Genomic DNA, 23,264 nt, shown 5'->3' on the forward strand with positions numbered 1-23,264 from the left:
ATGGGAATGGAGTATGTGGGGATGGAATGGGTGGGAGTGGGTTTTATCTGTTTTTGCTACCTCCCTTGTTAGAGGGAAAGAGCCTTTGATATATGTATGTATGTACTTGTTTCCCCCCCATTAGTGATATTGGCCACATGTTATTGTGAGGTTAAAATCTGTTCAGTAGTATACAGCTGATACTTTAGGGTCTATATGGGGTACCCCTATGGACTAGAACCACATATAATTTTGTCTGTGGTAGAGGAAATCTCTATTCATAAAGAAATGATGATACTTTATAATACTCCGACTCTCCCTCCATTATACTGTCCCCCCATTCTTAATACTGTCCTGTACCACTTCTTTGAATCTACGTTTCCTTTTTCACCAAACTCTGTGGTAGGGAAGAAAGAATACTGCCACCAAGTGTTCCCACTTGAGTCATAAAAGGTGACAAAAATGGGACAGAGATAGGACTAGGCATCCTACTCTCTGTAGCCTCAAAGGGGACATTAAAAAAAAAAAAAAGGATAAGAGGATCTGGGAGGAGTTTTCCAACTAGAACCCTAAGGTTTGGGTCTTTTAATGTGTGTGGGTGTGATACAGATGAGAGTAAAAGGGAAGAAATAAGCAGTATGTTTGTGAGAAGAAAGATGGATGTGTTGGTATCGAGTGAAACTAAGTTGAAAGGGAGGAGCAACTTTGAGTTTGGGAGTATAGTTGGGAAGGTGTCAGGAGTGAAGAGAGGATGAGGGAGAGAAGGGGTGGCTATACTAGTAAGTGAAGAGATAGGCAAGTGTCTTTAAGGTTAATGTGGATGAAAGTGAAACTGGGAAGGGGGATGTGAATCTTTGTAAGTGCATATGGGCCTGGTAGTGGAGAGTTTAAGGAGAAATGTCAATGTAGTGGTATTGGAAGATCTCAATGCTAGGGTAGGAGATGAACCAATAGATGGAGTGGTTGGGAAGTGTGGAGTGCCAGGAAAAATCATAGTGGAGAGTTGATGGTGGAGATGTGTCTAGAGAGTTGATGATAGCAAACACAGTGTTTAGGAAGAAAGTCAAGCATAAGTACACATGGGAGAGGGTGGTGGATGGAAGGGTGGTAAATAGGGCTTTAATGCACTATACATTGGTAACCAGGTAAAGAATAGGAAGAGCTTCAGAAGTACATGTTCTTAGGGGAGAGAATGGTGGAATATCAGAGAATTTTTTGGTGGAAGGTAAGTTAAGAGTGGAGGATAGATTGAGAAAGAGGAAAAGGACAGAAGGTAGAGGAGTGCTTAGAGTAAACTGCTTCAATGAGAAAGAAAAGGAGTACAAGAAGCTGAGAAAAGAGTGGGAGGGAGTGAAGGATAGAGTAGAATAGGAGTGGAGGAATGGGGATGTTTGAATGAGGGAGTCACAAGGTGTGCAAAGATTGTATGTGGAATAAGGATGGAAAGAAATGGAAGGAAGGGTAGTAAGTGGTGGGATGATGAAGCAGAGAAGGTTGTAGAAGAGAAGAAATGAGGATTTACAGATTGGTTGCAAAATAGGATGACAGAATCATGTGAGAGATACAAAGAAAGAAGTAAAGCATAAGATAAAGGAGGCAAAAAGGAGAGCAGATGTGAAATGGGGTAAGAGTATGACAGAAAATTTTGAAACTAATAAAAAGATGTTTTGGAAATAAATTAAGAGAGGAAGAGGAGGCAAATCAAGTTTGAGAAGAAAAGGTGGAGAGATAATGGAAGTTACAGCAGTAAGATGAAGATGGTCAGAGTATTTTATGGAGTTGTTAAATGTGAAGCTTTGGGGGATTAAAAAGTGTAAAAGAAATAGACATTTGGGAATGGATGCTAAGAGGAGGTTGTATGAAGAGGTAATTGTGCTGACAGCACTGTATGGGGCAGAAACATGGAACATAAAGAGAGGAAGAGATGAGTTTGAATGTACGGTATATGAGATGAAGTGCCTGAAAAGTATGATAGGGGTTACTAGGCTAGATAGAGTGAGAAATGAATAGGTGAGGAGGAGAATGGGGGTGGAAAGGGAATTGGGGGATAGGGTTGATGAAAGAGTATTAGGATGGTTTGGACACATGAAAATAATAAGTGAAGAAAGATTAGTAAAAGAGGTGTTGAAGGCAGAGGTGGAAGGATGGGGTAAAAGAGGCATTGGGAAAGAGGGGAATGTCTGATGAGTAAGGATTTGAGAAGACAGAAGATAAGGGTGAATGGAGAATGGCTGTGTATGGATGATGCTGTGATGCATGAGAGTGGGTGGGGGGTGGGTGAGGGAGTATGTGTAAAAAAAATAATTTGATGCAGCCCAAAGGGATTTCTCCTTGTCTTCTCTTTTTCTGCATGAGGGGACGGAGAGGGGGCTCACTGATTTAATGAAGTAGCCTTGCTGTGGGGATGGAATGGGTGGGAGTGGATTTTATGCCTTTGTTTTTTGGCTGTCTCCCTTGTAAGGGGGAAAAAGCCTTTGGTATATGCCTGTATGTATGTTAAATGTGAAGGAGGATAGGGAGGGAAAGGTAGCTACAAACGCTAAGAAAATGACAGTGATGAAAGAGGAAAATGAAGGAGAAATAAGGAAAGATGAGGTGAAAGAAATTTAGATGATGAAAGCAGGTAAGGCACCTTGGTTAGGTGGGTGTCATGTGGAATGTCTAAAAAAGTGAGGTACAGTGATGGTAGACTGGCTGGTGAGGTTTAATGTTTGTCTAAAAGAGAGTAGAGTGCCAGAGGACTGAAGAAGTGCCCATATAATTCCACTTTACAAGAGAGGAGGGTACAAGTGTGAATGTAGTAGTTTTAGAGTGATCAGTTTGTTGAATGTATTTGGGAAGGCTTAAAGGAGAGTTTTGATTGAGAGGCTTAGGAGAGGAACAGAGGGCATAATTGGTGAGAAACAGTGTGGCTTTAGGAAATGTAGGGGTTGTGTGGATCAGATTTTTGTGAAAAAGCTTTAGGAAAAGTTAAAGATGGTTTTTGAGCCTTTATGGATTTGGAAAAGGCTTATGACAGGGTAGACAAGACAGGAAGGCACTGTTGGAGGTATTGCAGATATATGGGATAGAAGAAAAGATGTTAAGAGCAGTCAAGAGTTTTACAATAGTAGAGCCTGTGTTAGAATTAGAAATGGAGAGAGTGAGTGATTAGAGGAAAAGGTGGGACTTCTCTAGGGATGTGTCATGGTGTTATGGTTTTTCAATTCATATATGGATATGATGGTGTGAGAGGTAAATGCAAGGGTAATGGGCCAGGGATTGTAGATGGCTAAAGAAAATAGAGATTGGAGATAAGCCAGTTGTTGTTTGCTGATGACACTGTGCTTGTAGGAGGATCAGAGGGATTAAGGAAGTTAGAGACGGAGTTTGGGAAAGTGTGCAAAAAAGGAAGTTGAAGATAAATGTGAATGAAAGTAAGGTGATGAGATGTACAAGGGGAAAGGATGGCAGCAAATTGGAAGTATTAAGGGAGAGAGACTGGAGGAATTGGATAGCTTTAGATACTTGGGGACGAATGTGGTGGGATAGGGAGGAGTTGAGGTGGATGGAGAATGCAGATAGAGAGAAACAAATAAATGCCTTGGAGGATTAAAAAATGTAATGAGAAATAGACATTTGGGAATAGGTGCTAGGAGGAGATTGCATGAAGAAATGATTGTGCCGACAGCACTGTATGGGGCAGAAACATGGGACATAAGAGAGGAAGAGTTTAAATGTGTTTGAGAATAAATGCCTGAGAAGTATGGTAGGCATTACTAGGCTGAATAGAGTGAGAAATGAAGTGAGGAGGAGACCAGTGGTGGAAAAGGAATTGGGAGATAGGTTTGATGAAAGAGTATTGGGATGGTTTGGACACATGGAAGTAATGAGTGAAGAAAGATTAGTAAAAGAATGGTGGAAGGCAGAGGTGGATGGGGTGAACATGATGGGGCGGTCAAGGATGAGGTGGATGGATGCGGTAAAAGGGGCATTGGGAAAGAGGGGAATGTCTGTTGAGTAAGGATGGGAGAAGACAGAAGATAGGGGTGAGTGGAGAATGATTGTGTATGGATGATGCTGTGGTGCATGGAGGGGAGTGGGTGGGGGAAGGTGGGTTAGGGAGTATGTGTGAATGATATTCTGATGCGACCTGAAGGGATTTCTCCCTGTCTTCTCTTTTTATGCATTAGGGGTCAGAGAGGGAGGAGGGGTCACCAATTTAATGAAGTGGCCTTGCTGTGGATGTACTGTGTTTTGCTGCATTGTTTCTGACCCAGGGCAGTGGGCAAGATGTAAGGATGACCCATCATCCAGGAAGAGCCAAGAAAAGGGGAGAGGGGTGGTGAATGGGAGTGGAGTATGTGGAGATGAAATGGGTGGGAGTGAATTTATACCTTTGAGTTTGGCTACCTCCCTTATAAGGGAGAAAAGGCCCTTGGTATATGTACTTGTTTTTGTCTTTATTTTTTTTAGTATCAAACCTCATTTTTGGTTGGTTGTTGTGAACTGGGTTACCAATGCTTTTATCCTTGACCTTATTATAGACAGATTAGCCTACTGTAGTTTTGTTGTAGTAATCCACTATACTGCCAATTATTAACTTCATATGATTCAAAGAATACCAGGGTTGAATCTGCTCACTTTATTACAGATAATTTCTTAACTTGTATATACATTAATATGATACATAGTATTTTAACAAGAAAACCAGCAGTCGTGAAGCATGTCTGAATACATACAAGAAATATATTGTATACAGAAATAGGTAAAGACTGCTTGGCGAGATTGGCCCAAAGTCTAATTTGATTTTTTGGTTTCAAGCTGGGCACTGAGGTACTTATCACATAATTGTATTTTGAGGCTAAAAAACAAGCCAAAGAATGCTATTAAGAAAATTCTCTGTATAAGTATATGTAGTGCACCATATTTTAATTGTAGCAATTTTGTTTTCAGCAATTATTTATGAGAAGAGATCTTGTTTTTTGTTTTTTCTTCAGGAATGAAAATTGGTCTTGAATTACATCCATATAGATCTAAAGCTAATGTCTTCACTTTGGGAATATGTCCTCACAATGAGCCAAGACAGTATTGTTGGTGTTGACATCTTACAACCAAACATACAAACCAGCTAGTTCATAATTCACTGTATATTTGATAAAATAATTGTTTTTCATAATAACAGCATCAAATATGAAATATAAACCTAACAAACCCATCACTCAATTTTATAAATTTGCACATTTTTATGTTACATGAACATCAAATACATGGACAGTGTAATCAATTCCTTCCAGTTAATGTTTGAAGAATTTGAAATAGTAATTCATTGATTCTCTGTTATGATAGTGCTTTTTTGTGCCCTAGCCATATACTATTGACACCTACAAAAACCTCTCCATAGTAGAGGCTTTACTCTGCATATGACAGGTAATTTTATTCAGGTAAGGGGTCTATCCAACATCTAAGGGTTACAACTTAATAATCCTGTTTATGAATTTAGTTTAATTTCAAGAAGATGGGTAAATGTTTACTGTTGCTGGTTCATGCAAAGTGTACAAATTCTCACCCAGAACAGAAGGAATAACAAATGAAGATTGACCATGTGGCTCTTCTGACGACCATGTCCTTGCCATGATCTAGTGGTTTCAAATGAAGCTCACATTGTTTAGCTCATTTGAATATGTACAGTGATGATCTGTGGTTTGTATAATTGTATAACATTTATCTGATACACTTAAGTGACTAGAATAACTGAATATGAAGTGAAAAGTTCACTTTGAAAGTTGCATATCGGTGGATGAAGTACAATTAAAATACTGTGATATCTACAAAAACCTAACATTTTTATACAGAGTACCTATATATTTCACTTACTAGTAAATATATGCTTCATATATCAATAGGCATTCTTATGCTATGAGAATAATGGCATTATGGTAATGGAGATATAATAGTGTATCTTTTTACAGATTTACACAATACTTTAAAAGTGCGTCCATATTTTAATGAAAAAGATGAATGTGTATAATCTATATGAAGTATAAATGGAGGAGACAGTTCAATGCTCAACAGAACATAATTGCTGAAGATAACAATATCAACCATGAAAGCAGTTGCATGTAGTCTCGGTGAATCCTACAGGTTCAGATTTTCTATGTACCACATAACAAAACAGAGATGGTCCTGATAACATTTATCTTCATACAATCTTCTTGAATTGCTGCAAGAGAAACCTTGGGCAACAGACTGATTGATTGAATTACTTTTCTGCACTTTACAATAGAAAAATGTCTTTCAGGTGACAAGTGTATGGAATAAAACATTTCTTACAATAATCACTTTGGCAAAGTGAAATAGAAAACAGCAATTGCATTAGCTGCTTGCCCTTTTTTATCATATTAACAAGGATGTTGTTGAACCACAGAAGTACTGAGAGAGATATTAAATGGTGAAAACAGTTGTTCTCCACTGTTAATACTTGATTATATTACTGGAGAATCTGACTTGGTACTATTCTTTGTATAAATAAATTTTGTGTAAGTCTGCACCAATGACTGTATTTGACTTGAGAAATGGTTTTAATTCATCACATTAGCTCGGATACTTTCATGCCATGGCACGCTGATGCTGGCGACTTAAGTGCCACCATAACAATGTAGACAAGATCTACAGTAAGTAGATTCCTTCACAAGCCATTCCTATTGAATGCTTTAGAATACAGTAACCCTGTTCTCAAATCTTTCCTTACCAATCACATGCAGTGCCTTGGATATTAACCCAAGAAGGATGAACTACAATTAAAAAGTCTTTGCTTCCATCTTCAAAGTGTTAAAAAGTCGAGTCTTGCAGAGACACAGGTCCCAGAGGAAAGATCGACGGCCGAAGCACTGACTTCTGTGTCTCCAAACTTCATGTGAACCGTGATTTCACGACGACTAGAGGAAGCATTGTGGATTGGAGAGGTTTTCGGGAACGTTCCAAGGTCGAGGTGAAGAGTTCCTACTCTTCGGACTTCTTCCTCTGTCACAAACTAAGAATACACAATGTTAGTCTGGTGCCTTGGATAAAGTATCACATGGAATGTAAAGTCTATATGTTCCTCATACTTAACACTTTACAAACCAAAGGTCTGTAAAGTCTGCTAGTCTTTCTTCATCCCATTATTCTTTAATCACCCCTATTTACCTGCTCCCTTTCCACTCCAAATCTAGCCACGCTAGAGCAGAAAGAACACCACTTAAGGCTGTATCATTGCATCCATTTACAACCATTCTCCATTCACTACAATCTTTTGCACTCTCTTCCATGCTCAACAGGTATTTCTCATCCATTGGCCCCTTCACCCCATGTACCTCCTTCTTAGTCTTCCTCTCAAGTTTATTCCAACCTCTTCTAATTGAGCCAGCATCTCACCCACAGGTTGAGAACGGCCAGGTCTCCTGTGGAGTCCACTTGGACACTGCTCAGGCAGGCGCCAGAGGCCCAAAAGTGAAATGTGGGTGAAAAGACCCAAATTTGGAGGGGCATCACTGCCACACCCTTGGGCCCAGGCTCTTCCCGTCTACCTCGCTGTGCACTGTGTCTGACTCTCTACCTGTGGGGTAAGTTTGGGCCAAATTGGGGACCTTCGGATTTAGGGAAAATTCATGGGTTCCCCTTTGAGATTTTTTCAATTTTAGGTAATTTTGGTCACCTGCTTCGATTGGGCCACTATCTCACCCACAGGATGAGGACAGCCAGGGCTCCTGTGGAGTCCAATTTTACCCACATTTATCTTTAACTTCTTTCGCACACATTCCCAAACTCTATCACTAATATCCTTAATCCCTCCTCTGATCCTGCTACAAGTGCAATGTCGTCAGCAAACAACAACTGGCTTATCTCCCATTTTTCTCCATTTTCTTTAACCATCTCCAATCCCTGGCCCATTACCCTTGCATTTAACTCTCACACCACATCATCCATGTATAAATTGAACAGGCAAGGCAACATGACACATCCTTGACAAAGTCCCACCTTTACCTCAAACCAACCACCATTTCTAATTCTAACACAGGTTCTATTACTCTTGTAAAAACTCTTGACTGCTCTTAACAGCTTTCCTCCTATCCCATATATCTGCAATACCTCCCACAGTGCCTTCCTGTCTACCCTGCCATAAGCCTTTTCTAAATCCATAAAGGCCCAAAACGCATCCTTACCTTTTCCTAAAGCTTTCTCACATATGTCTTACCACAAAAATCTGAACCATGTAACCCCAACCTGTCCTAAGGTCACACTGTTCCTCACCAATTACTCCATCTGTTCCTCTCCTAATCCTCTGAATCAAAACCTTCCATAAGCCTTCCCAACTACACTCAACAAACTGATCCCTCTGAAACTACTACACTCACACTTGTCCCCTCTTCCATTGTACCTTCCTCAAATTCAAGTCTGTTTCATACTGTGCCTTGGGCACAAAATTACAAATAATTTTAAGTATGCAGAATTTTTTCTTTTTTTGTTATATTCCTCTGAAAACTTGTTTACTTCCACATGTACACACTGATGGGAGGCATGGGTCCTGTGTGAGAAAGACCTGGGGTAACAGATTGACTGGTACACACTGCTCCTTCCCTCGCCTTCTCCCTTCCAAAAAACACCATAAATTTATGGTATTTTGATGGGCAATTTATTCAACTGTAGGCCCACCATAAGGGGAGAGAAGAGTGTAGGTTTCCATGAGTTAACTTTTTTATCTGTATACCAAGGGCTTTTTTCCCCTTACCAGGAAGGTAGCCAAGTCAAAAGGCATATACTCACTCCCACCCATTTCATTCCCACCCACTCCACTCCCATCCAACACCCTTTCCCTCTCTCATCTTAGCTCCTCATGGATGATGGGTCATCTCTATATCCCAACCATTGCCCTGGGTCAGAAGCAATGTAGCAGGACACAGCAAATTTACAGCAAGGCTGCTTCACGTCACTGAGTAAACCTAATCCAACAAAATTAAATTAACAAATGGGTAAATATTTACCTTGGCGTCATGGCGCGGGGTGGCATACAAGTGAAGGATAACAGTGGTCTGGCCATGTGTGGCTGGTGTGTATGATCGTGTCACCACGTCGCCCACTGCCACACTTTCATCCACCTGGTAAAATGAAAGAGGACCACATGAAGCATCTCGCCTAGAACAGCCACATAATATTCTCCCTAAAAGTCTCCTTGTGAAGAATACAGTATCAATCCCCTACATACATACATATACCAAAGGCTTTTCCCCCCTTACAAGGGAGTTAGCCAAAAAACAAAGCCATAAAATCCATTCCATCCCCACATACTCCACTCCCATTCACCCTCTCCCTCCCTCTTATCTTGGCTCCTCCTGGACGATAGGTCATCCCTACATCTCGCCCACTGCCCTTGGTTAGCAGTGCAGCAAGACACAGCACATCCACAGCAAGGCCGCTTCATTTAATTGGCGACCCCCCCCTCTCAGCTCCCTCATGCAGAAAAAGAGAAGACGGGGGGGAAATCCCTTTGGGCTGTGTCAATTTATTATTCACACATACTCCCTCACCTCCCCCATCCCCTCCCCTCCCCTCCTTTCCATGCATCACAGCATCATCCATACACTACCATTCTCCATTCACCTCTATCTTCTGTCTTCTCCCATCCTTCCTCAATCCCCTACAAACACCACATATTTCGATGCTTGGTGATCCTTTCCTTAATGTGTAACCTAACCAAACAATACTTCCTTGCTGGACTCACTGAAATGAAGCACCTGACCCAACATGATAAAGTGAGAGTAAGAGAAAGTAAATGAGTGAGAGAGATTTATGTGAGAAGCAAGAGACAAATGGAAAGTGAGAGAATAGAGAACAAAGAAATACTTAAGAGGCACTCACTGTCGTGTAATGCCTGTGCTACTCACGGTCACAAATCTGTCTAGGACATCTGCACACCATTCTGCTCCTCCAGAGACGACCCTCTTCTCTGGTGGATGGAGGGACGCCTGGAACCTGTTTAGGACTCCTACACCATAGGTCAGCCTCGACCTGCGCACAGTGACCACGCCAGGGTCGAGGCCGAACTGGACTGCTCCTCGAAGTGTGGCCAACCCCATTCCCTGCAGAGAGGATGAAGAGGAGGATAAGAATCTTAGGGTCGTTTTTTTTTGTGTTCAACGGGTTGTAATAATATGAAATGGCGTGAGAGATGAGAGGGTCCAAGAAGCTCTAGCATCTAGATAATTTTGACTATCATCTTCATATGTGACTCGATGGATTTTGGCCTCAGAATGTAGTAGGTTTACGAGGTTTAGTTCAGCCAATTATTATTCTTACCGCTTTGTTTTGGTTGTTTTTAATATTTGTTTTTATTGTATATAATTTTAATGGTGTGTAATCAGGACTCTGTATCTGATAATATTTCTACCCTAGGTTCAGTCTGGATGTTACCTATGTTATGGGGGTTAGCCCAAAGATAAGAAAATATTACACAGTATGGGTGAGGAGCCTATGATGGGTGGTGGGTATCTATGGCCGAAGCCGTCACCTTTGCCCTATGTGCTTGGACTGTTGGGGGCAGGTAACAGTCAATGCAGTATTTGAACCCCCAACTATGGAAATGTAAGACTTACTGTAGTGCTCATATCCCCCTTTTTTCATTATTTGTTCCAATTAATGTCTAAGATGTCGGGTAATTATTACAACACATACATATAAGGATACCACCTCTGGCATATATATATAATTCTTCTATTCCCCCCTTCAGTTCTCGTGCATGTATCCCACAAGCATACCCCACAGGTATGCGATCGAGACTTGGATGGTACTGGGACCTGACGCTGGTATTGACAGGCCAGAAAGGGTCACTGCGTTAGGTCAAGTCGCGTCATGGCGTCGGGTCAGTCCCGCGTATATATACTGCCGCTCCGAGCGGGCAGGCCAGTTAGTTCTCTGTACTCAAATTGTTACGCGTCACTAGGCCTTCGCGGTCGGTCCCCCACTTCGGGGACCACGCCACGTCTGCCTCTGACACACGTACCTTCACTAGAATAAAGTATACAAACGAAACTGCGCATCACTCTCTCCCTATGTCACCTAGCCCAAGTAACACACTCATATGTTACATTGGTGACCCTGGGAGTTTTGACGCGAGCGCACCCAGCCGACCCTGGATCATCGACAAGCTTCGACAGACGCTGTTCCGGACGTGGGTTCTTCGTGACTCCAGCCCTAATTCGACGCTGCTCAACCCCACCACAGCCGCAGCCGACGCAGCCACCGCCCCGTCCGTCGCAGCCACCGCTGTTGTGGTCACCGCCACAACCATCACAGCCGTCGCAGCCACCGTTGCTGCCGCTACCGCCGCTGTGGTCATCACCACAGCCATCGCAGCTACCGCCGCTGTGGTCACCGCCACAGCCACCGCTGCTGCGGCACGTCACTCACGACCGCCTCCCCGCTCGACGTCACAATCAACGCAGATCGACGTCACGATCGCCGTAGATCGACGTCGCGATCAACGTAGATGGACGTTGCGATCAACATATATCGACGTCGCTACGCCCGGGATGTCACCGCTTCCGACATTGCCGTCTGCGCCGCCTCCAGGGGTTCTCGCCTCCATTGACGTCGCTCATGGCCGCCCCACTTCCGACGTCGCTACCGCCTATGTCACCACTTCCGACGTCACCGCCGCCACCTGTTCCAGTGTCGCCTCCCGATGCTACTCCGCCCCACCCTCTGTCTCCCTGTTGCGCATGTCCTTCCGCCTAAATTGCCTTTGCGGACTTTGACACCTCCCCACGCTTCGCAGGGGAAGGAGGGCAATATGGTGTACATGTACCCCACAAGCATACCCCACAGATATGCGATCGGGACTGACGCTGGTATTGACAGGCCAGAAAGGGTCACCGCGTTAGGTCAAGTCGCGCTATGGCGTCGGGTCAGTCCCGCAGGCCAGTTAGTTAGTTCTCTGTACTCAACTTGTTACACGTCACTAGGCCCTCACGGTCGGTCCTCCACTTTGGGGACCCCGCCACCTCTGCTTCTGACACACGTACACTAGAATAAAGTATATAAACGAAACCGCGCATCACTCTCCCCCCTTTACCCCCTTCTTTGTTGCCTTACACACCCCTACTACCACCTCACAGCTAAAACACGTCTGAACCCTCGTACCGTGACTTCAAGTTTCTTTTTTTTTCTATAAAAAACCCTGCATTCACCATGCTCAGAAACCTTACACATCGTGTTCTCCACCCCTCCTTAATAAAGTAGGTGAAGAAGAAGACAAGTCATAAATTAGAATCGGAGACAAAGCTCATGGGTACTGAGACACCAGCGTGAGGCATCATTAAGCTAAGCTTTCTCATCTCGACAGGTCGGTGTCATCTCTCCCCTGCCCACCAGCCCTTGAAATGTTATACCAATTTTCAAACTTGATTATAAACTTGATTCAAACAGTCGTTAAGATGGGCTTTCTCATCTCTACAGCTAGCGAATACAGTCCCGTGCAAATATGATCGTAAACGGTGTGATTGAACCAATACTCACCACACACCTGCATCTACATTGAGTGTAGTATTGTTCTGAATTTGAGTTGTGCCATGTTTTGTGTAGTGCATTATAAAACTCCACATAAAGTTAGCGCGAGCTGTGTAATCAAACAATAAACGAACGGTAAGACACGTTGTGGCCACGAGCTGCCCACTGATGGTCTGGTGATGTATTGTATTGAGGTGAATTGAATAGATGTACATGTCTCCTGGTTACAGTGAAAGAAATGGCCGGTGGATTAGTTGAGGTAATGTACCCCCTCCGAAAATGTTATTCGCACTTGGACATGCTACCCATTCAGATTGAACATTGACAAATTATATGGAGAGAAATAAACCGTAATTTAATTCTTTTGTAGTATCAGTATTACTGGATGATCATTTCTGTTCATTAAAAGAAAGAATTTAATTTCTAAAAAAAAATTCCTTGGAAACCCCAAGGCACTCAATGACTCCAGTATGACCTCACCTGTGGGATTATGACATGGACTCTATGTCCAAAGGCATCACGAACGTGTCTCTGCAGGAGCTCTGACTCTGCGAAGCCTCCAACAAGGAACAGGTAGCGGAGGCCAGCCACTTCAGGTGCTGACACTACACCCTCGATGCACTATGGGAAAAAAATGTTACACACATAAATACCAAAGGGCTTTTTCCCCCTTACAGGAGGGGTGGCCAAGTCAAAACGTGTACTCATCCATTACCCATCCATTGCCCACTATTAGCACCCCATGGATGAATGGTCATCCCTGTCTCCGGCCACACTGCTTGGGCCAAAGGCAATGCAGTGAGACATTTCTACAACAGAACCAAAGCAGGTTTACCTCCACTGCTTTATTTACATGGCAACCCCAACCCCGCAATCATCCACTCCAAAAATGTATACAAACAGCAAATAAATATCCAAAATTGACTTGTGTAACTGTTAGTTGAATCTTAACCCCCTTCCATACTATGTGGCATTTCCCCCTTTTATTCAGTGCTGCCAGGTGATTTGATTCATCTCTGTTGCATCCATTCACTAGCAAAGGAGTTTTATTTTTTGAATTGAACATGTTGGGTGATACTGACCTTGGTGATATTGTCCAGTGTCGGGATGAAAAGGCGACGCATGGCATCTGGCTCCACACGAAGCATCCCCTGCGCGGACCAGCGGACACCTTCCCCTGCGCCCTTCCGGATCGCCCATTCCACCTGCAGGAGAGCAACAAGTTCTTCATTTGGTCCAAGCGAACTCTCCAAAGATAGAAATTATATATATATATATATATATATATATATATATATATATATATTTCCCTTTTACAGTTTGTGGATCATGTTTTAGTAAATACCTACTAAGTCTAATTTGGATTTACAGTTGTATTATAGTGGAATTTTTGCTGGCAGAGAGGTTTAAAGTGTCACTATTTGGGTTTGAGTTCCAAGTAGAGGTGGTTCGAGTCCTGCCTTGCAGTAAGCTAGTTCATAGTAAGGGCATCATACTATATTAAATTACCTGCTCCAAAATGCTCCACATGAGGAAACACCGTCCTAACAGGTTCGTGACATTAAATTAAATCATGACCATAATAAATATTTTGTCGGTTTTAATTCATTAAATGTAGAGGTAAGTATAATCTCAAGGGCTACCAGTGACATCTATGTACCCTGGCTGTTTAAAGAATCCCTCCTGTGGTGTCTAACTCCCTTACATGTGCGTCTACGCGATATTTTGGCTTATGGTATCGCCGTTGTAGCAATAGGGTGGACAAGGAATTCAGATGTTGTAGAAATAGCTGGCCTTCGGCCTCATATTACTATTGTGTAGATTAAATCCACATTACGCCCTGCCGAGCCATGTTTATATGAGGGTACTTTTGGGTACGTCGGTTGTGTATATAAACAGCCGGATCTTGTTACCAAGCCCAGTTCTCCTCTGTACTTGTAACCCAGCGCTGCGCGTTTCAAGGCCCACGCGGTCAACTTTGCGGTCGGGTTTCCTCAGAGCCTGACCGCCCGACCCAGCCTAGGCCGACACTCGCACTAACCAGAATAAAATCAACAAACCCACTTGAGCCTCATTCAGCTCCCACTGGCATCACTTAGTCTAAGTAACATAAATAGATATTACACCTCTCATATACATAAATCCACCTCGGGAACTGGCGGTGTTTTGTTCTGGTCTAATTCCCGAAGTCGGTTTATGTCAGTGCGTATATATATATATATATATATATATATATATATACACTGGTAACGTGACAGTTGGGGGCCCGTCCGTCCGGGATCCAGAACCAGACAAGGAAGCCACAACCAGTCAGATACAGTCGCAAGTAAGAATTATACATGTAGGAACTCCCCAGAGTAAACTCCCAAGGACAGAGGTATGTTGTGTTGAAAAATTTAATTAAGTGAAAGTGTAAATATATTCTGTATACAATGGCTACGTACAGCGACCAAGTAGAAATGGGTAGTGACCACAGTGATGAAGTGGAAATGCATGAACAGAATGTGGAAATAAATCAAATAGTTAAGAGTAAAGCCGTGCAAGAATTTGTGGAAAATCCCGATATGCATAATTTGTACCAGCTTAAGGTAGACGACTTGCACAAGTTAGCGGAGGTATATGAGATTACGGTGTCAGATGCTCTCAAGGGTGATTTACAGAGACAAATCATGACAGCCTTGGTCAGGAAGGAAGTTCTTGGCGGAATTAGTGGGAATGAGTCAGAGAAAGAAGAAGGGCAGTTAAGTGGAAATGCAGAGTCGAATAAATGTGACTGGCGAGCGCAAGTTGAGATAGAGAAAATCCGAGCAGATAAGGAATTAAAACTAAAGGAGATGGAAAACAAAATAAGATTAAAAGAGATAGAAGTCTTTGGTGCACAAGGAGGAAGAAACGCAGGAGGCGGAGGAGATGATAGGGTCAGTCAGTTACCCGAATTTATAGAAGGAGAGGCAGAAGATTTCTTTATCCAGTTCGAAAAACTGGCCACCATCAGAAAATGGGAGAGAGCGGTTTGGGCGAGGTTGGTCCAAGCGAAATTCACGGGAAAAGCGAGGGAGGCCTTTGCAGGTTTATCATTACATGATTCAGTCCGATACCACAGAGTGAAGGAGGCTGTGCTCAAGACAAGTGAGATGACACCTGAAGTATATAGGAGGAAACTCAGAAATATGAAGAAGACAGATGGACAGACATATGGCGAGTTGGCCAGGGAGAGTACCATGCGATTCGAACGGTGGTGCAAATCGGAGAGAGTAGAAGACTTTGAGGACCTGAAACAGTTGATGTTGTTGGAACACTTTACAGAGATGGCGCACCCTGATATCAGATATGAAATCTGTAGGAGTCGGATTAAGAATATAACGGATGCAGCACAGTTAGCGGATGAATTGACTGTTATGCGGAAGATGTGTACAGGGCAAGTGAGCCACAAGCCAGTTGGAATAAGGAATGTGGGACATGCTTATGGAAGGAATGACCAAAGAGTAGGCCACTTTGATTATAGGCAGGACCATTACAACCCCCAGAGATCACAACCCCATTATGTTCCGCAGTATCAAGAGAGAAGCAAACCTAGGAACCCACCCCAGTATAACCCTATGAGTCGGCAGAATTTTAACGGTTATGTGAACAGGCAGGAAAGGTCACATGTGAAATGTTACGGATGTGGAGAGAGTGGTCATGTGCAGTATCAGTGTAGGAAAGTGTCCAAATCTGCTGGATTGACTGTGGCATGGAGGAAACCACAAGTGAGCTTGGATGTAGAACCTAAGAGGAAGGAGAAAATTGTGGATAGTTTCCAACCGTTCATAACAGAAGGAACGATATCATTACCTGGAGGAGCGAAGAAGCAAATAAAAATCCTAAGGGATACAGGGGCGAATCTGAGTCTAGTCCTCCGAGAGACATTGGATTGGACCGAAAGTTCATATACCGGTGAAGAGGCTAGAATAAGAGGTGTGGTTGCAGGAACGAATACCCCATTGCATTATGTAGAAATAGACACAGGATATGTTAGTGGCAAGGTGAAAGTTGGAGTCCGTGAAGAACTCCCTATAAATGGTGTGGATATGCTTTTGGGAAATGATTTAGCCGGAGATAAGGTGGTCCCAGAACCAATAATGATTGCTAAACCCCTCGGGAATGTGAAGGATGGGAATGTCGACGTGCAAGGTGAAGGAGATGTCTTAGATATTGGAATTCGGAAGAAGGTCCAAAGTGAGTGTGGAAATGGAGAAGGAACTACAGTTGCAGGGAGTAAGAAATCTCTGAGCGGAGGTGAAGTAAATGCAAGTGAGGAGAGTGCGGATGATGGAAGTATCCAAAGAATTTACCCAGCTTGTGTAGTGACCAGAGCCATGATGAGGAATAAGGAAACTAACGATGAGGATATGGGTTTAGGTGATATATTTGATGAGGAAAAGGAACATAAGCCTGTGAAAGATGAAAGTGTGGAGATGAAATTAGAGATATCCCCTGATTTCAATGTTGGCAGGAAGGAACTTATCGAGGCCCAGCGCAATGATCCTACTTTGAAGGAATGCTTTGGAGAAGCAAATAGAAATGGCGTGTCTGATGATAGTTCTACTGGATTCTATCTTCACGACCATGTATTGATGAGGAAGTGGAGACCTGCGAGTGTACCCGCAACAGAACATTGGGAAATGAAAATGCAGATAGTGGTACCGAAGAAGTATAGGCATACATTGATAGCCTTGTCTCACGAGTCTAGTTTGGCAGGACATCTAGGAGTGAGGAAAACAGCAGGGAAACTGTTGACTCATTTCTATTGGCCAAGTCTGAAGAGAGATGTTGCGGAGTTCTGTAGAACTTGCGACGTGTGCCAGAGAGTGGGTAAACCGAATCAAGTGATCCCACGAGCACCATTGCAGCCCATACCAGCATTTTGCAAGCCGTTCAGCAAAATAATCATTGACTGCGTGGGACCTTTACCGAGAACTAGGAGAGGAAATTCCTATCTACTGACAATAATGTGTGTAGCCACGAGATTCCCAGAGGCTATTCCACTAAGGAGTATTCATGCCAAGAGTATAGTGAGAGAGTTGGTGAAATATTTCTCTTGGGTAGGACTCCCAGAGGCGATACAATCCGACAGAGGAAGTAACTTCACTTCCGGCATGTTCAGGAAGATATTGAAGGGCTTGCATATTGAACAGAAGTTGGCAAGTGCATACCATCCACAATCACAAGGTAGCTTGGAGAGATTCCACCAAACTCTTAAAAACATTCTGAGAGTATACTGTGAGGATCTTGGTATAGATTGGGATGAGGGAGTCCCACTAGCTTTATTTGCGATCAGAGATGCAGTACAGGAATCGACTGGATTCAGACCATTCGAACTAGTGTACGGCCATGATGTGAGAGGTCCTTTGAGCATGATGAAAGAGAAGTGGCTCGGCAAGAGTGATGACCCGCATTTGTTAACGTATGTATCAGAATTCAAGAGTAGATTGATGAAGGCGAGGGAACTTGTCGCAGAGAACCTGAAAAATGCACAACAGGAGATGAAGAAGTGGTATGACAAGAAGGCGAGAGTGAGAGAATTCAAACCAGGTGACAGAGTTTTGGCGTTATTACCTATCCAAGGGGATCCCTTGAAGGCAAGATATTGTGGTCCATGGACAGTTGAGAGGAGGGTAGGAGAGCTGAACTACATAGTCAACACTCCTGGTAGGCAGAAGAAGAACCAGTTGTGCCATGTGAACATGATCAAACCATATCATGGAAGGGAGGAGGAGAAGACGGAAGTACCCGAGGAGATGACTGAGTTGAGTTGCGGCGTGGTGAATGCAGAACAAGAAACGGATGATGGAGAGGAGGAGAAATTCAGCAGGTGCGAGGAGAAGAACTTGGAGAACTCGATGGTGTTAGAGAACCTAGGAGCTAAACTGAATCATCTGAGCAGTGAAAGGAGAGATGATATCATCCATGAAATACATAAGTGTGGAACCTTATTTTCGGATACTCCGAGGAGATGTACCGTGTTGGAACATGATGTCGATGTAGGTGATGCCAGGCCGATAAAGCAACACCCATACCGAGTGAATCCAAAGAAAAGGGAAATTATGAAAAAGGAAGTCCAGTATATGTTGGAAAATGGATTAATTGAGGAAAGTAACAGTGCGTGGAGTTCCCCGTGTGTGTTAGTGCAGAAGGCAGGTAGTGATTCGTACAGGTTCTGTACAGACTTTCGGAAAGTGAACCAAGTGACTAAGAGTGATTCGTACCCGATACCAAGGTTGGATGACTGTATCGATTGTGTGGGAAAGGCGAAGTTTGTCAGTAAGCTAGATATGTTGAAAGGGTACTGGCAAATAGGTTTGACGGAGAGGGCCAGAGAAATCTCTGCCTTCGCGACAATGGATGGCTTGTATCAGTACCGGGTGATGCCATTTGGTATGAGGAACAGCGGCAGTACGTTCCAAAGATTGATTAACAAGGTGTTGGCAGGAGTGACTGGGTGTGCAGTCTATATCGACGATATCGTCATATATTCTGAAACTTGGGAAGACCATGTAGAGCAAATTTCGAATGTCTTCCAGAGACTGAATGATGCCAACTTAACTGTGAACCTAGTTAAGAGTGATTTTGCAAAGGCAAAGGTTGAATACTTAGGATACATGGTAGGCCAAGGTGAAATACAACCCGTTGATGCCAAGGTGAAGAGTATCAACGATTGTCCCGCTCCTAAGAACCGTAGAGAGTTGTTACGATTCTTAGGCATGAGTGGTTACTATAGGAGGTTCTGTAGGAATTTTTCCACAGTAGCTTTACCATTGACTAGGCTGTTGTCAAAGGGTACCAAGTTTGTGTGGGATACACATTGTGAGGAGGCTTTCACAACTATAAAAAGGATGTTAACGAGTGACCCTATACTTGTCACTCCTGATTTTGAGAGACCGTTCAAATTGTATGTGGATGCGAGCAACGTTGGCGTAGGGGGAATTTTAGTTCAGGAGAAAGAGGATATCGACCACCCGATATGCTACTTTTCAAAGAAATTCCTCCCTTATCAGAGAAACTACAGTACAGTTGAGAAGGAGACTTTAGCCTTGATCCTTAGTTTGAGTCATTTTGACATATACTTGAGAGGGTCCGGATATCCTATTTCTGTGTTTACTGATCATAACCCCCTGGTATTTTTACATAAGATGAAGAATGATAACCAACGGTTGATTCGATGGCGTTTAATGCTTCAGGACTACAATCTGATAATACGGCATGTGAAAGGAGCGGATAATATCCTGGCGGATACATTGTCTCGTCTTCCTTCTCCAACATGAGTCAATCCAAGGATCGCCTCATGTTTTGAAGGGGGAGGGTGTTACCATAGTCACCCCCTGGTGCTGATTACATTCTCTATTTTTCCAAATGCTGGTGCCCAGCTTTGTTTATATACAGACGCGAATTCACGGTCTGATATTAAAGTGTTTTGGATAAAATGTATCTAGAGATACGTTTATACTTTTGAGATCCACGGTGCTCTAGTTACGTAAGAATTTATAGAAATACATATTGTAATTGCTTTTGATGTATGATCCATGTACGGTGTGTATTTTACGATATTGAATGTATCGTTAGGATGATGCCAAGAGTATTGGAACCATGGTGCCAACTCAAATGCTAAAACAAGGGAGGCATTGTTCAGGCCTCTCTCTTTCTGTGTATAAAGCAAGGCGGACGTGCAAGTCCTTTCGTGGGTATAAAATGGTAGGGAAAATAAGAATCGGGAGAATTAAGGAGGATAAATAATGGTGAAATACACAGAGGGAGAGGAGCAATGATTTCTGGTGAGTTATGACTGCATATCTTGGTAGGATGTATGTTATTTGAGATGATTAGCAAGGATCCAATTTTCATGTGTTTATAGGAGCAGAACTTGTTGAAGTGGTTACATAGAGATTGTATAATTTGTGTGTGGTTGTAGAATTGTGATGACAATAGAAATTGGTATTTTAATTGCATGGAATGCAATGTGATGACTATGTTGATGTAGAGGCAGTAGCTCAACTGAGTAGCAGTGGAAACATTGAATAATTACCTCATATGATAAGAATGTGCTGGATTTTGAGATGCAATGATAAATGCATTCATTTAGTTCTGTACTGATAGGCTTATTCAATATAGGTATAGAGAAAATTACCTACTATCTTTTTGTATCCTCCATTTGCCATGATTATTAATGTGGGATGATGATTTTTCCTAACTGAGAGGGAATAAGATATATTTACAGAAGGAAGTGTGAAGAAGGAAATGAAATAGATATCCGTTTATTGTCACTCCACCTTTAAGGGATGAGGCAAGATCTGTTGTTGTCCTCCTAAATCCTTTATTTACTAACTAATTGCTTTAAGGTTAGAGGTGGTAACGTGACAACACACACATACATATATATATATATATATATATATATATATATAGTTAACTATGTACACGAAGGGCACGTTCCTCAAAACCTCGCGTGAATGGGAATCGCGTAAATAGATCATAATTTCCTCGTTAAGAATACTATTAATATGGATTGTAATGTTCCAAGCCAGTAGGAAATTCCACATTTTCAGTTCGTTTTTGATAACGAATAGCATTATATGAGCATAGTAACACATTTTGCGCGTCTGTGCATTCCTAAGACGCGTGAGGGTCCATTAAACTCAATTGTGAAACAATAAAGATTTTGTCGACATTCTAAGTTGCGTAACAATGACGTCACAATGTAAACGCTGCTCGGGATTCCCGTCAAGCGGCAGCGCAGGTGTTTGTATACAAAGCCCACGGTTCTTACCCGATGTTAATGTAAGAAATCGTGTAAACAAAAGTCGCGTAAATGAAGTTACTTGTATGCACACACACACATACACAATATATATATATGTACAGGGAGCTCCAAAAAGATGTACCTACTTTGATCGGCTATAATAAATCTGTTGGGGCGCGCACGTACTTTTCCTTTTCAGGTTACATAGTCAACTAGGTTGGATTTGTTAACATGTCTTTGTTTTTCTTGTTTTCCAGATTGTATGCAAAATGTACACGCTAGAGCAGAAGTTGAAAATCGTCCAACTCTGGTATGAAACCAAGTCACCCGCAGAAGTCCGCCGTCGGTTCAACACACACCAGGGTCACAAATCTAAGTCTGAGTGTGCAGCACTTACAAATTTGAAAATACAGAGGATTGTGCAGCATTTTGAAAAGGAGAAAACCCTGGATCACGTCCACAAGGGAAGAAGTGGCCGGCGACCGATCATCACTCCTGAGAAGAGGGAGCAAGTCCGTGAGTCGGTGGTTAGCAGTCCGAAGAAATCTTACCGAATCCGCGCTCAAGAGCTGGCTCTCTCTCCAACTACACTTTTGAGAGTTATGAGGAAGGACCTGAAGCTGTTCCCATTTAGAATTTCAACTCACCATGTGCTGCAGCAACAGGACAAAGAGAAGAGAATCGAGATGTGCGACTGGCTGAATGAAAAGCTCAAGCAAACTCCCAACTGGCTCAATCACATTTGGTTTAGTGATGAAGCACACTTTCATCTTAATGGGGCTGTTAATAACCAGAACAATGTGTTTTGGGGAGAAGAGAAGCCAGATGAAATCAGTGAGAAGCGCCTCAAAGGTACGAAGGTCACTGCATTTGTGGCGTTCAATGCAAAGCACGGTCTGCTGGGACCTTACTGGTTCGAGGAAAATGGGCGCACCGTTACCATCAACAGTGAACGTTATATCGCCATTCTTGATCAGTTTCACGGTGACCTGACTCAGAAGCTAACCCAAGGACAGTTAAGGCTTGCTTGGTTCATGCAGGATGGTGCAAGACCTCATACAGCCCACGCATCACTGGATCATCTCAGGGGACTCTTCCGGAATCGTCTCATCAGCCTCAACACAGATCATGAGTGGGCCCCCCACAGCCCTGACTTAAATCCACTTGATTTCTGGTTCTGGGGAGCAGCAAAGGGGAAGGTCTATGCCAACAGACCTCAAACACAGGCTGATCTAAAGCAGAATGTGGCAGCTTATGTAGCTGAAGTTTCCGCTGAAACATGGAAAAGAGTTGGCCAGAATTTCTGCGTCCGCGTGAAAGCATGTTTCAACAGAAATGGGGCTCATATCGAGCATGTGGACTACCAGAAGTTTGTTTGACTTTCAGACATAATCCAACCTTATTGACTTTATGTATCTCGCGTATTAAGCTTGTTATTCAAAGTCTGTCTGAATAAAGACCAATCAAACTAGTTACATCTTTTTTGGAGCTCCCTGTATATATATATATATATATATATATATATATATATATATATATATATATATATATATATATATATATATATATATATATATGTATATATAAACCACAATGCACTTTAATTCTAAGCCATCAACATCGGGAGACCCAATGGAGGCCGACATGCAGAAATTGAAATGCGGTACTGCCAAGGACTCGAACCCGGCGATCACATGACAAGTGCTGTAGTGACTTACCAATTACGCTGTCGGCCTCCATTGGGTCTCCCGATCTTGATAGCTTAGAATTAAAATGTATCTCTAATCACTGGGACCCATTCAGTTTTGTATATGTGTATATATATATATATGATTGACGGTTCGGTTTAACGTCACCAACTCTTATCAGGAGGCTAGGACGGTGCCCCTTACAGATGACACTGTAGTGTGGCATTTAATTGAATATGCCTATGGTCCAACTCGCTGGTGGGCGGGGTCGAAATGCCATCACTTCGACCTCTGCCGCA

At 42.8% G+C, this 23,264-nt stretch overlaps 1 protein-coding gene across 6 annotated transcripts in view; it reads right to left on the reverse strand.

The window, feature by feature from the left end:
- Positions 1–4,588: 4,588 nt before the first annotated feature.
- LOC143037499 (uncharacterized) overlaps positions 4,589–23,264 on the reverse strand; it is a 259,649-nt gene continuing 240,973 nt past the window's right edge. For all 6 annotated transcript variants that reach the window (XM_076205816.1, XM_076205819.1, XM_076205813.1 and 3 more), the window contains 5 exons: positions 13,584–13,706; positions 12,982–13,122; positions 9,882–10,076; positions 8,982–9,095; positions 4,589–6,991 (listed from right to left, as the gene is read on the reverse strand). In XM_076205816.1, coding sequence (XP_076061931.1) covers positions 6,782–6,991; positions 8,982–9,095; positions 9,882–10,076; positions 12,982–13,122; positions 13,584–13,706 — 783 coding nt within the window. In that variant the 3' untranslated portion in view covers positions 4,589–6,781. The remainder of the gene's footprint in view (positions 6,992–8,981; positions 9,096–9,881; positions 10,077–12,981; positions 13,123–13,583; positions 13,707–23,264) is intronic.

The sequence above is a fragment of the Oratosquilla oratoria genome, chromosome 22 (genome assembly GCF_046742065.1).
Source record: "Oratosquilla oratoria isolate Oo_2021 chromosome 22, ASM4674206v1, whole genome shotgun sequence".
Lineage (NCBI taxonomy): Eukaryota > Metazoa > Arthropoda > Malacostraca > Stomatopoda > Squillidae > Oratosquilla > Oratosquilla oratoria.